At 36.6% G+C, this 15,658-nt stretch overlaps 1 protein-coding gene across 1 annotated transcript in view; it reads right to left on the reverse strand.

Annotated features, from left to right (window-relative positions):
• Positions 1–15,658, reverse strand: part of KCNH8 (potassium voltage-gated channel subfamily H member 8) — a 189,003-nt gene that overhangs the window by 46,056 nt on the left and 127,289 nt on the right. Inside the window, exon 7 of the mRNA XM_015810734.1 lies at positions 8,488–8,692. Within this exon, the coding sequence (XP_015666220.1) occupies positions 8,488–8,692 (205 nt within the window). The remainder of the gene's footprint in view (positions 1–8,487; positions 8,693–15,658) is intronic.

A 15,658-nucleotide genomic window follows, 5' to 3' on the forward strand; every position in this document is an offset into this window, starting at 1 on the left:
CTGTCTAGGGAGAAATCAGTTAAGGGGGAGGAAGCCTATAGCTGCATAACAGACAGAAAAAGAAACTTAGAAGGGAACCACCCTAATTTATCAGGCTGTAAAATGAGATGTTGGGAGATTTGTATCTTTCCACTTGCAAGATTCTGTTCAATAAAGAAGATTAACTCACTGACTATGTTTCTTCTCTGGTCTATCTGGGAAGTCTGACATCCAAAATCACCCATCAGTTGGCATCTCATTTAAATGGCTCAGCATTCCAGGAATTATTGGACATTTTGGAAACAGATTAGTCAATGGCCTTCCTGCAATAATGTGCATATTTAAAAACACTTGAAGAGAAGCTTAGGCTTATAAGCCAAATCTTCATAATCAGTGAGTTTGGGTGTGAATGGATAATAAATCTTGCAGTTCTCCAATAATACAGGAATTACAAACATATATACCATGCATTTTATGAACCTGAAAATCAGCTCTAAATATAGACGAATGCACTATTATATCCTTATATGTTACACAGGAAGAGACAAGTTTTTCTTTATCTAACCAGACCCACATTACTGAATTCCAATTTTTGTATGCATCAGTAATCTGAAAAGATAACAGTTGAACTAGATTAAATTTCAGGTTTCTGTGAGGCTGATTTGTGGGTTTTATATTTGAAATCCATATTTTAAAACAGTATAATGATATAATTTCTCTTGCTTTGCTGGATATGCTTAATCAGGTTATTATTTTGAGGACAAGGGGTTGGGTTGGGGGCTGGGAAGATTGAATTTTAATAGTGATAGAGAGACAAGTGCATGCCCTCAAGGATGTATTCAAAATGCCTCCTCAGAATTGCTGACAAGAATATCTGGTGACGGCAGAAGTACTAATGAAGAGAATGATGAATGCTTCACATTGTACTAGCATTCACCTGGGACAACTTTCTAGCCATTAAAATCTTTCTGTCAGTATTCTCAGGATATGATGTATGTGATGATAATGCTTATCGAAAGAAATTTAGCCTAGCTGAGGTCCTGAGGATCTTGACAGAATAGGTGTAAGGAGCATTATAAATTTACAACATAAGAGTGTGTGTGTATATAACACATGCATACACACTCTTAGAAGGAAGTCCCACTGGCATCAATAGATAAATAAGGGTGTATGGGACTGTCAGTATTATAGAATCAGACAGGCAAATTAAAAATAAGTTTAATAGAATTAATCATTTAAAGATCAAAAAGAAACCATCAAGTATAGAGGATATATTGATAACTGTATCAAAAACTACAATATTTCAGAAAAGTAGGTCTTAGTGCAGATATTTGTGTAATTCTTCTGAAATGTATCCTTCTGTAATCTCTACATACCCAACATTATTCAGGGTGAGCTCCTAAAAAACCTTTTTCTAAAAAAAAAAAGAAAGAAAAAAAGCTGGTGGTGAAATTATAAGACATTATACAAATTATTTCTGGCAGCTTTGCTGATCCCAAGGAAAGAGTTTCTTAACTCTTTGACCTCACATTAACCTGCTTTCCATGGCTGTCCATTTTAAAAAAGATCGTGATGTTCTAGTTTACAGAATATAGTTACTAGCAAAGAACATTTTCCAAATAATAAATTCACTGACTGGCACAGATCTAAAGGCATATAGTTATACTCCTAAGAATCCAGAGATATTTTTTTTCTAATTTCAAAAACATCTTTTCAAAAGTTACAATGTATACAGTAGTATGATAAAATAGAAGCTTTGCCATTAAAATTAGTGTTGAAAGCAGATCATATGTTTAACCAAAACTCTAGCAGTATAAAATAATGTTATTTTGTCTTAATGACCTTCAAGGAAAGGAGGTATAAAAAGTAAAGGACAAATCATTTATTTTTGAAACTGATGACAACCTATAGGCATAATTTCACAGAGAGCCAACTTGGTCTAATGGTTAAGGCTAGAAAACAGGACATCATGAGTTAAAGTCCTGCCTTAGCCATGAAATCAACTGGGTAAGTTTGGGCCAGTCACTCTCTCTCAGTAGGAAAATAGGAGGAGGAAGGTGTGTTGGATATGTTCATCACCTTGAGTTCATCTCTTGATAACATAAGATAATCAAGCAACGAATCAGTGAACACCTAGAGGCAAACAAAGTCATTTCCAAAAGCCAACATGGGTTTGTCAAAAACAGATCATGCCAGACAAATCTCATTGCATTCTTTGATCAGGTAACAAAGTTAGTGGACCAGAGGAATGCTACGGATATAATTTATTTGGATTTCAATAAGGCATTTGATAAAGTAGACCATAACCTACTACTTGATAAGATAGAAAATGTGGCTTAGACAGCATCACCACCAGATGGATTTGTAGATGGCTGACCGGCCATACTCAGTGTGTGGTCCTCAATGGAACTGCATCTACATGTATAGTGGAGTGCCCCAGGGCTCTGCTCTGAGCCTAGTGCTCTTCAACATCTTCATCAACGATTTGGATGAGGGGATATATGGGGAACTCATCAAATTTGCAGACAACACCAAGCTGACAGGAATAGCTAACAGTCCAGAAGATAGGCTTAAGATACAGGAGGATCTTGACAACCAGTTCTCTGTGTGGATGCCGCTACTGGAAGTCCATTTTGGACCTGGGCAACAAAAAATTAGCTACCGGTTCTGCCGAACTGATGCGAACTGGCTGAATCCCACCACTGATTAGGGGACTGGAGGCTAAAACATATAAGGAAAGGTTGCTGGAATTGGGTATGTCTAGTTTAATGAACAGAAGGTTGGGGGGTGGTTGTGTGACATAATAGCAGGGTTCCATATCTTAGGGGTTGCTACAAAGAAGAGGGAGTCAAACTATTCTCCAAAGGCAGGACAAGAAGCAGCGGATGGAAACTAATCAATCTGCCTCCAGAAGCGGTGAATGCTCCAACACTGGAAGTTTTTAAGAAGACAGCCACTTGTCTGAAATGGTATAGGGTTTCCTGCCTGAGCAGGGGGTTGGACTAGATGACCTCCAAGGTCCCTTACAACTATATTACTTTTACTATTTCTAAAAACAATAAATGCATGATATAAATAAATACAATAAATAATTTTGCAAGGAACAAAATGAAATTTATAGACTCTAGAGTGTATTTGTCAATTGTATATATTATACAAACCAATATCTCTGTTTACAGTTTTTTTTTAAAAAAGGCCCATGAAAGTCAAAAAGCATTAGTTCCTAGTATGGAATCAAAAGCTCATTGTTAACAGAATGATGTTGATGAGAAGCTTAGAATAACAAACAATCTTTTGGATTCCCTTCTAATCAACTCTTCAGAGTGCTCTGCTTAAAATAAATTATTTTAAATAAATCTTAAATTTGGTGCAATGGTGCTGTAATTTTTATTAGTTCTCAATATGTTTATTCAACAAAAATATAAACCCAGTAACGCCAGATTAATTATCAATATTTGTAAAATATTTTACATAAAAACATATAATACCTCAAAATATAAATAACAGATGTAAAAAACAACACGATGTAAAAAAGATATTGAGACTCTAGAAAGAGTACAGAGAAGAGCAACAAAGATGATTAGAGGTCTGGAGGCTAAAACATACAGTATAAGGAACGGTTGCTAGAATTGGGTATGTCTAGTTTAATGAAGAGAAGGACGAGCGGGGGACATGATAGCAGTGTTCCAATATCTCAGGGGTTGCCACAAACAAGAGGGAGTCAAGCTATTCTCCAAAGCGCCTGAAGGCAGGACAAGAAGCAACGGATGGAAACTAATCAAGCAGAGAAGCAACCTAGAACTAAGGAGAAACTTCCTGACAGTTAGAACAATTAACCAGTGGAACAACCTGCCTCCAGAAGTGGTGAATGCTCCAACACTGGAAGTTTTTAAGAAGAGACTGGACAGTCATTTGTCTGAAATGGTATAGGGTTTCCTGCCTGAGCAGGAGGTTGGACTAGATGACCTCCAAGGTCCCTTCCAACTTTATTATTATTATTGTTGTTGTTGTTGTTGTTTTTGTTGTTGCCTTTCATAACACATTCACAAAATTATTTAGAAAGCCGTCATAACTGCATCACTCTATACTATAAAATATTAAAGATTTTAATCTATCTTTCTGTTAAATCAATGTGACACAAGTAAGCATCATAATAGAATTCTATTTTAAATCTCTTTCATGTAATTCTTAGATTGCAGATGTTTGCCATGTGTTTGCATTTAATTAATTTATTTATTTATTAGCCCTTTAAAATGAAATGGGAATAAAATAAAATGAAATTGGAATAAAATACAGTGTAAAATGAAGTTGGAATAAAATACAATAATTTAAAATATAGATAAAATATGATAAAATTATATTTCGGTGTCACCCCTGCAATCTATCCCAATCAGTCCCACATAGGCAGATCTCAACTGAACCATTTTGCTTAAGTACTGTGCTGTGTTAAATGTTATTTTCAGATTCTGGCCGTATGTTTACATTTAATTGGTACATTACATTCTTATTATACTGCTTTTGTCTATCTTATGAATACAATGTCCCTCTTGAATAAACCAGATACCTACTTAAAAGGACAGGAAAGATCAACAGACAGAAAAATGGATGCTGTTACATATTTCCTTTTGAATAAAACACCAAAAAGAATCAAATTATGAATATTTAATTAAAAAAAACCAACAACTTTAAAATTCAGATTGTGAGAACCACCAAAAGAATAGAAGCTAACATTGCAACAGATTTTTGAGATAAGTATTTCACATATAGGAGACATCTGGCACTGTCTTCAGTCTTTCAAACAGGGATTAAAGTTTGCCTAATGACTGCATTTAACTTAATTTTGACATATTTCTAATTGAAAATGAGATTTCTAAAATTGATTCAGTAATATTCTAGAGTTATAATGTATAACTGATAAAGTCAAAGAAAAGCAAAAAGAAATCAGCATGTGTTTTATTGATTATAGAAAGTCCTTTGCTTGCGTTGATTATGTCATGTTAGGGAATATGCTGAGAAAAATGAGAACATTTCATTGTTCTCATCTAAAATCTACATGAAGATCAGAAACCATAATATGGACAGAATATGGTGAAGAACACTGGTTTCAGTTTGACAAAACAATGATACAAGGCTATACAATTTCTTCTTATTTATTCAAACTAACAGGTGGAATATACCGTAGATTGTGGGAAGCTGGATTGGAAGAAGAGGACCATGATTTTAAGACTGGAGGAAAAAACCCTCAATAACCTGTGCTATGCTAATGACATTACTGAAATTGCAGAAGATCCGCAAGGAATACCATCACAAAATGAACTAAAATGAAATATAACGAAGATAAAAAAAATGACAACAGATTCATAACCACTCTTAGAATTCACAATTACTCTGAAATTGGGGACATCTTTTCCCTTTTATGATAAACTATTAGCAGTAAGCAATAATAAAAAATACACACTAGACTAGTACTTTGTAGAGTAGCTACAAAGGGGTTGGAAAAGATATTCAGGTGCTAGGATGTGTCTTTACTCATAAAGTTTAGAATGATGGGTGCAATGCTTTTCCCTGGACACACTATAGAAGTCAAAGTTGACTTTGAAGAAGCAGGACAGAAAGAGTATCGATACTTTTGATTTGAATATTGCAGAAGACTCCTTAAAACATCAGGGAAAGCAAAGAAAATTTAAAAAAACAAATAATCAAATAAATTAATCTAGAGTTCTCAGTTGAAGACCATATGATCATACTCAAATTATACTTGAAACAGAAGCTTGTCCACCCCAAGGATAAAAACACCCAGACACAGACTGAACAATATGATACTGTACATGCAATAAAATTCAATGAGACATGTGCAGATCTGTACATTGGTGAAACAAAACAACCACTTCACAAATGCATGGCACAACATCAGGACAAGATTCAGCAGTCCATCTGAATTTGAAAGACAAATTCTTTTGAAGACAACAAAGCCCACATTCTGGATAGACAGGACCATTGGTCAGAAAGAGGAGTAAAAGAGGCTATTTATATTAACATTGAGCAACTTTTCTCAATAGAGGGGGAGGGATAAGACACCACCTATCTCCTGTCCACAACACAGTCTTTTTAGCAGTTTCAAGAAGATTCCACTCCCACTTGACACAGATGACCCTGAGGGCACAGATTAATCCCCAAGTGGCTCCAGAGCTCTCAGGGAGAATGCTAATGGCCAGATAACTACAAAGAAATATGATCCTTCCAACCTCTCCCCCCTTTCCCCATCCTGTCAGAACTAATTCTTCCATCGCCCCTACCATCCTGCCAGAACTGATGAGAAGCAAAATGTCTTCTTTCTCAGGAAAAAACAGTCCAGTTGCTTTTTGAAAAACCACATGTGAGACAATGTTGACCTGGATGACTGAGAATCTCCATAGACATATACTTGAAATGCATTATGCAAATATCTAGCTCTTTGGAAAAGCCTATAATGCTGGGAAAGAGACGAAAGAATGACCTGCAGCAAGTTGGATGAATCCAGTTACAGTGACAATGGGTTCATTGTTAGAAGACAAAGTTGTTGGACAAGGATGAGACAGATCCACCTGAAGAAACTCCTTGTGGTTGCTAAGAGCTGATATCTACTTAATGGCACATAATCAATCAATTAATATCCAAGATTACATTATTTTAGAATAGACTTATTATTTATAGTTTATTTATTTTATTACTTATATATCACCCACCTCTTACAATCAATTAAAACAAGATAAAATATTTTAAACATTAAAACAATAAATATTAACACTAAAATTGAGTTAAAATAGAGAAAGATAGAGGGAAGGGAACAAAATGTGTATGTGAAGGAGAAGGGGTTTTATCAGTCCATTAACTACTTCCAGAATGACATGCCCTCATTGGGGCCAATGCCAGTTAGCAAAGTCAGATCTTCAGAAAAGTCAAAAGGATGGGTGTGGATCTCACTTCAGGGACATGATATTCCAGAGGATAGGACTCATGGCAGAAAAGGCTCTTCTCCTGGATTCTGCCAGCTGTAATGCCTTAACTAATGGGGTACACAGCATACCCCTTCTGCTGACACAGATAGGGTGGGGCCAAACCCATTGGGATGAGACAATGCCTCAGATATCCTGGACCCATGCCATGAAGGGCTTTAAAGGTAAGAACCAACTGGACTGAACTGGACCAAAAAACAAACTGGCAACCAGTGCAGCTCACAGAACAGTGGTAGCTTCTGAATTCTATTCAAAGGTAGTTCCATGTAGAGCACATTGCAATAATCCAAGCATGAAATGACCAGGGCTTGACTGACTGAATGGAGGGACTCCTGATCCAGAAAAAGATGCATCTGATGCACAATGCAAAGTTGCGCAAAGACTCTATTAGCATAACTGCCACCTGCTTTTTGAGCAGGAGTTGCAAATCCAGGAGTTCCACACTGGCTCCAGCTGGGGTAGTGCAACCCCATCTAGAACTAAAGATATTAAAGTCCAAAATCCTAAAGTTCCCCACTCAAAGTCACTCCATCTTGCCAGGGTTCAGTCAAAGCCTGTTGTCTCCCATCCAGACCTCCACAGCCTTCAGGCAGCATGAGAGGGCAGTGACAGCTTCATTTATGTCACTGGTGGGGTGGAGATTTAAACTTGACTATCATCAGTAAACTGATGGTACCTCATCCCATGGTGATGGAGGTTCTCAACTAGCAGCTTCATGTAGATGTTAAAAAAGGTGGAGAGAATACTGAACCCTGTAGCATGCCCAAGAAGTGAACTGAACCTCTCATTCTCTATCAACACTAATTGGGACCAGCCACGGAGAAAAGAATCAAACCAGCAGAAGACTGTACCACCCAACCCTAAGCCCCACAACTGACCAAAAAGGATACTATGGCTGAGGATATTGAAGGCTGTTGAGCTGTCCAGGAGAGCAAAGGCAGATGCACTATCCCTATTCCACTCTCATCAGAGCTCATCAACAAATGCAACTAATGCTATTTCTGCCCCATAACTGGGCATGAAGTCAGTTCTTCCAAACACTTTGAATACAATCTGTGATTATCTTCATTTTTGTCAACCTCAATATATTATTAACGAGGATCAACAAAATATTATTTCTCTCAATAAATCTGCTTAGGACCAGAAATCCAGAGCAATGATGAAGAAAGATTTCCTGAAAATGAAGAATTTGTTGGAGATACAATACAAAGCTGCTTTAGGCTGCTGCAGAGTGCATAGATGGAAATGGCTGCAATTTCTGCCTCTAAAGCTAAAACAATTGTGTACCAACTTAGAAGACTGTAGGAGCACATTAGGTATATTGATCTGAGTATCTCTGTTCTTACTGAAAGCCTGAAATGTTGCATGATTAGGGGGCCTACTCAACTCTAGCAGAAAATCAATGAGGCTACAGTATGCCTTTAATAACGTCCACATGCTTCTGCAAAACTGTAATTTTCTAATCTTTAGAGTGCAATTTTTCAATTTTCAATGTTAAAAAGCTCATCTTTACCTATGTCCCATGTCAGTGGTTTTCTTTCCATTTCCTTCTTTCCAATGACATACCAAATACAAGCCATCCAGTGAGCCAGCAATGCAAACATAGACATCAGCAATGTCAGAACAATTGTACTGTGCTGGGAATAACGATCCAATTTTTGAAGTAGACGTAAAAGGCGCAGTAAGCGTACAGTCTTGAGAAGGTGAACAATTGATACCTAAACATGCAAGAAAATGAGATCATGTTAGAGATGCATTTCCAAATGGAATAAAATTGGCCAACTTATTTTCAGTCAGGCATATATTATCATTTAGGATGAACATCAACTATATTTAAAAATTGATATTGTCTTTTTATAACATGAATGCCTTCTATTTGCTTCTTTTAAACAATACCAAAACTAAGGGGAAATGTAAATATTGCATTAAAAAAAACAAGAAAAAGTGGGTTAATGTAGTCATTGAAAAAAGAGTGAGGAACTGCTACTGTTGACATACCATTCCCTAGTGGCTAGAAAACAATTCTGATCCCAATGGTTCTTGCTTTGTTCTGAATACATACACAAATTTATGTACACTTAGTACAATTTGAAAAAAGATACAGACGTTGTCCTCAACATAACATCCTGAATTTTTATACATAAATAAAAATTGAAGAATCTTTTGATGGGCTAAGCCTACATTACTGTCCTTCTTTCGAGATTTTCTGTTTCCAAAGATGCTGGTAAGTGGCAGATTAGTACATATAGAGTTGCATGATATTTTTTCCCCACCTGATTTGTGACTTTCACTTAAGGCAATAAGTGGTAATCTTATTTCATGGGTCATGGGTACACTATACACTATACAGTGTACCCATGGGTCATGGGTACACTATACACTATACAGTTTTCCTCAATTTGGTGGAAAACAGTGTTGATGATTTTTGCAAATAGTGGTCACAGGGACCTCTAAGGTGAACATCCTTCCACCAATATAATAAAGCAAAAATGTGGGGGATTGTGGGATGTAACTATGAGTAGGTTGCCCATTTCCTTTTACATGTACTAAAACAGCTTGTCTGCTATTCAATAAATAGATTATATTATATTATAATCTAAAAGATGCAATAGAAAAGGAAGAGAAGGAAATCTAGTGATAAGATGGGACTCTATATACTTCAATGAAGTTAATTTAATTTTCATTATTTCTGCAGTAGACCAAACTAAAACCCCCAACTTATAAACATAATGATGGCAATTTTGTAAATGACTGTAATAAATCAAGTCTAATTTCTTTTTATTCATTCCCAAAGCTTTTTCTTTGCTTTCATTGTTCTGTCACTTCCCATAAGTTTTGAAACACATTTAGAAGCACATTTTCACAACCATATATTTGACAAGATAAGAAGAGGAAGAGTCAGCATTTGTCTCTCCTGCCTGGCTGGATTTGATACGCTCACAAATACAAGACCTGCTGAACTTCATTTTCTGGTTCATCAAGTTTGATCAGTTAGGTTAAACTTTTCAAGCAAAAATGACGTAAGACAAAAGCAACTAATAGCCATGCAGTCCCAGCATCATAGCATAGTTTTACAGGCAAGAACCTATTCTACTAATTGCAGGATTTTTAATTTATATGGAGGGACATGAACAAAGGATTAAATAAAAGGGAATAAAATAGGTAACATTCCACAGTTTGTTACACGGATCTTGTAAAAAGACCATAGATTAGAGGTCAATTTTGATATAGAGAAGGAGTGGGGCTTTGTAGATGAGTATGTCACAAAAAAGGCCATTTATGAAATGGGTGTGTTATCATCCTTCAAATACCATAACTATGCATTTGCATCATCTGTTGAAATACAAATATCTAATGAGTGATTTTTGTGCGATAATGTCACTGTATGCTTATTATTTTCTTTCCATGTTGTTATGGTTTGGATGCTGCTTGTTGAATATGGAAGCAATCCTTGATTGGAAAAGATTACCTATCAAGCTCATCTAGAAATCAATTCCCGTCACTCTAAATCAGCTTCCTATTCACCACATTCAAAACATGATTCATGCTGTGTTCATGTTCACTCTAAGAAGGAAAGAGAAAGTCTAACAATAAGTAACAGAAAATAAATGAAATCAAGGCATTGAGGTACCAAAGATGCTTTTTCTGTTCCAGACATTACCAATACATAATAATAATAATAATAATAATAATAATAATAATAATAATAATAATAATAATAATAATAATAATGTCAGAAGGGATCTTGGAGGTCATCTAGTCCAATCCCCTGCTCAGACAGGAAACCCTATACCAGTGATGGCGAACCTTTTAGAGACCGAGTGCCCAAACTGCAATCCAAAACCCACTTATTTATCACCGGGTGCCAGGTGGGCGTGGCCCACTGGGTGGGCGTGGCTGTGGTAGTCATGGCAGACTGGGTGGGTGTGGCCAAGGTGGGCATGGTCACCTCGACGTTCCTTGTGGCGAGGGATGCCTGTGGGGGCCGGGCAGGGTTGGGGGAGATCCAGGGGGTCTCTGGCAGGTGGGCAGTGGGCAGGAGGCTCGTCCTGTGGGGTGAGGCGAGGCAGGGTGGGGGGGGGAGGGAAACCAGTCGTGCTGGGATGCATCCGGCCACATGGGACCTTGGTGAGTTAGCGGGCGGCTGTTTGAAGAGGGACGGTGCCATCTCTGGGGCATGGCACGCGTGCCCACAGAGAGGGCTCTGAGTGCCGCCTCTGGCATGCGTGCCATAGGGTTGCCACCACTGCCCTATACCATTTTGGACAAATGGCTGTCCAGTCTCTTCTTAAAAATTTCCAGTGTTGGAGCATTCACCACTTCTGGAGGCAGGTTGTTCCACTGGTTAATTGTTCGAACTGTCAGAAAGTTTCTCCTTAGTTCTAGGTTGCTTCTCTCCTTGATTAGTTTCCACCCGTTGCTTCTTGTCCTGCCTTCAGGCGCTTTGGAAAATAGCTTGACTCCCTCTTCTTTGTGGCAGCCCCTGAGATATTGGAACACTGTTATCATGTCCCCCCTCGTCCTTCTCTTCATTAAACTAGACATACCCAATTCCAGCAGCCGTTCCTTATATGCTTTAGCCTCCAGTCCCCTAATCATCTTTTTTGCTCTTCTCTGTATTTTTTCTAAAATCTCAACATCTTTTTTACATCGTGGTGACCAAAACTGGATGCAGTATTCCAAGTGTGGCCTTACCAAGGCATTGCAAAGTGGTATTAACACTTCATGTGATCTTGATTCTATCCCTCTGTTAATGAAGCCCAGCACTGTGTTGGCCTTTTTGGCAGCTGCAGCACACTGCTGGCTCATATTTAGGTGATTGTCCACTAGGACTCCGAGGTCCCTCTCACAGTTACTATTATTGAGCAAGGTACCCCCTATACTACTTGCAACTGATGTCCCATTCAAACAGTGGCAAAGGGATATTTTCAAGTTCATATGGCCAGGGAAGAAACCAAGAATCAGATATAAGTTATTGCAAGATGCTAAGGAAAGAGGGGCTTTGGGTTTACCAGATTTGAAACTGTATTTTGATGCACGTTGCCTGGCCTGGTTAAAAGAGTGGGTGAACCTCCAGAACAAGAGGCTACTTGATTTGGAAGATGATGAACTAAGGTTTGGATGGCACGGTTATTTATGGTATGATAAAGTTAAAGTTAATGTTGATTTTAATAATCACTTTGTTAGACGTACAAAACAAGTTTCTCCACAAAGTTGCCTCTTTGGGTATCCCCACAGGAAGCTTTTTTAAAGAAAAGAAATGGTTGTGAAACAGGACTGGTGGACCTACGGTAAAATAATACTTTTCAACTCAGGTGACCTTATCCTTATCAAGGGAAGAGTTAGAATCAGAGGGTTATGTTTGTCATTGGTTTACATACCAACAACTGAAAGAAAGATTTAAAGATTTTGTTTTGGATTTGATTTCATTAAAAATGAATTGGAAACATTATTGTGTGGCAGTGACGAATATATTGGACAGCCATTTGTCTGAAATGGTATAGGGTTTCCTGCCTGGGCAGAGGGTTGGACTAGATGACCTCCAAGGTCCCTTCCAACTTTATTATTATTATTATTATTATTATTATTATTATTATTATTATTATTATTATTATTATTATTATTATTATTATTATGGCTTATAAAATGCTATTGAAATTGAATTTGGAAAGTGAACATGTAAAACATTGCATGATACAATGGGCAAGGAATGCTGAAACAATGAGAAAATATGTGGATGAAAAGTTTAAAATTTACATTGAATTACAACTTAAAAGAAAATTTCTACAAGATGATGTATTGCTGGTATTTAACACCAAACAAGTTATTTAGAATGTATAATGGTACTTCAAATGAATGTTGGAAATGTAAAGGTAAAGAAGGGACTTTTTATCATTTAGAGTGGACATGTGATAAAGCAAAGAAATATTGGAGAAGGATTCACATTTTGATACAGAAGATCCTTAAAGTAAAAATAAGCATGAAACCAGAAACTTTTATTTTGGTTTAATGGAAAAAACCTTGGGGAAAAAATTCGGAACTTTGATCCTGTATATGTTGACGGCAGCAAAACTACTGTATGCACAAAAATGGAAAGACATTTCGATTCCCACTATGGACAAATGGCTACAGAAGCTGGTGGAGTTAGCAGAGATGGCAAAAATGACTGTTTTGATTAAAGAAAAGAATACAAGAACCTTCCTTTCTATGTGGAGACCGCTTCTGGACTTTGTGCTTGAGGTGGAAAAGAATGAAACTTTGATTTTGGGTTTCACTGATTAGATTGATTTGTTGTTACAGAAATGGCTAGTTTTTTCTATTGTGAAAAAAATAAAAAGTTAAGACTCAGCATTAATACTTTATTCTACTGCAACAGGGGATGTCGGAAGTCAATCTCTTTTTTTTCTTTTTCCTCCCCTTTCCTCACTTTCTTCTCCCTTTTTCCTCCCCATTGTGTCCTACTATTTGCTTTGTATTTTGTATTTTACTTTACATCTTAATAAAATGTTAAAAAAAGAGAAATCATGGCACTGGGGTGATTCAAATGGTTGTTGAATGAGGCAGTCAGTAAGCAAGGTAATCTTCCTCAACCAAGGATTGCATTTAAAATAATATTTCATACTTTTATATCAGGAAAATCAGATAAAATTACATTCTGACCTCAGAAAGGGCAAAAAACAAAACAAAACAATGAAACCCCTCAACTATTAGCAGAATCAGCACATTCTATAAAGGCAAATGGTTTGATTCTGTTGCTATAAGTTGGATATATTGGAAGGTGAGGACTGTTTTTAGTTCTGATATAACTGTTAGAGAAATGTAGCTCCCCTTCAATTCAGTCTTCATCTCAGGAGTTCCTAAACATTTTGCCATAGTATCTTTTAGTGTGCTATAAAGTTAGTGTGAGAGCCAGCTTGGGTAGTAGTTAAGGTATCAAGTTAGAAACCAGGAGATTGTGAGTTCTAGTCCCACTTTAGGCACAAAGCCAGCTGGGTGAATTTGGGCCAGTCACTCCCTCTGAAAAACCTTGCCAAGAAAACTGCAAGGAATTGGCCAGGCAATCTCCAAGAACCAGACATGATTGAGTAGAAGAACCCCCCCCCCAATATTTTAATTGTACATGGTCATTGTAAACAAAGTTTCATTGCATTATTTTCATTGTTCATTTTGATGTTGGGATTTTTAGATTACATTAAGACTTTTTTTTTGTCTTCTACTCAAAGATTGTTTCCTGGATTTTCCTTAGATTCTGTCTGTACCTCACTACAAGAGGCAGACTCTAGGAAACCTTGCTTTAACTATAATAAACAGAACACTGAATCAAGAAGGGTAAAATCAGTGAATAGTTTCTCTCTCTCTCCCACTGCCACCCAATATAAATGCTTTTAAAAGACCCACAAATCTGCTTACAAGGCATATAACAATATGCAACAATAATAATTTGTTAAATTTGTATGCCACCTGATTCTTAATGATTCTGGGCAGCTCACAGTATGAAAAATTTACAATAAAATGAAAGAATAGAATAGATTTTTTTTTAGAAGTCATTAAATGAAGACATGCTCTAAAAAGCTGCTTCCTACACTAGTGACTTTTCTAACTTTTAATTTCAATAAAAATGCAACTGTGTTCTCTAGATGAAAACAGCAGGGGAGAATGATAAGTGTTGATCATTTGACCTCATGGGGCAAGAATCATCTTTACCTTTTTTCCACATAGGAGGCTGTTACCCTTTATGCCTGATCCAAACTGTGCAGATCTTGAAAGGGAAATTTTGTATTCATAATTGTCTCAGGAAAATGCATCACTAACTCAGGGAATTTAAAAACTTTTGTGGTGAATAATACTGTCACTTCTGGCAATATTTGATTTGATACAGGCATTGCAAAATGGTAAAACTCTTAGGCTGGATGGTTTTCAGTGGAACCATACCAAGTGATTGAAAATTTTGGCAATATATGATTAATTCTTGAAGACTGTTAAAGAGCCTCCATCATTTTATAATATTTAAATAAGGCTGCTTTTTAAAACCAAGGAAAGATCCTAAATCTTGTCCTAATTGTAGGTCTATTTAAATAATTAATAATTAAGATTCTAACTGTCTTATTGACTTGGTGATGGCCGACATTTTCTTATGTATAATCCACTTTCTCAAGCCTGGGTTTGGACTCTGCTGTACTAGAATCTCCTCACATAGAAAAGGCATTTGATTTGATTCGGAATACATTTTCACAGCAAGTGATAATTATAATTTGGTTCTCCAATGGATTTTGTCCATTGATTTGAGTACATTACATACCTGGGCTTCAGATATTATTTGCAACTCTGGTCATAACAGAATGAATAATCTCAGACTTTTTTGAGTTACAATGTGGCAGTTAGCAGAGTTGCTTGTTATTGACTTTCTTTTCTTGAATCTTTGCTTTTAGTATAAGGCAAGCTTTGGACATTATTTTGGTATTACTGATATGATAAGGTATGAATATTTTTTTCCCCACATTCTGGTGAGGTTTAGCAATTTTGGATAAATATTCTGCTTCTCTGCTTAATTTTACATGGGAAATACAGTATTTGGAAAGTATTCTTTTTGTAAAATATCTGGTATAAATCTTGTTTTCTTCCTTCCAACATATTAACAGTTATATAAAGAGTTGAATTGTATTATTTCTACTGAGTATATTACA

This window comes from Protobothrops mucrosquamatus, unplaced genomic scaffold (assembly GCF_001527695.2).
Source record: "Protobothrops mucrosquamatus isolate PMUCROS unplaced genomic scaffold, P.Mucros_1.0 scaffold18, whole genome shotgun sequence".
In the NCBI taxonomy this organism is placed as follows: domain Eukaryota; kingdom Metazoa; phylum Chordata; class Lepidosauria; order Squamata; family Viperidae; genus Protobothrops; species Protobothrops mucrosquamatus.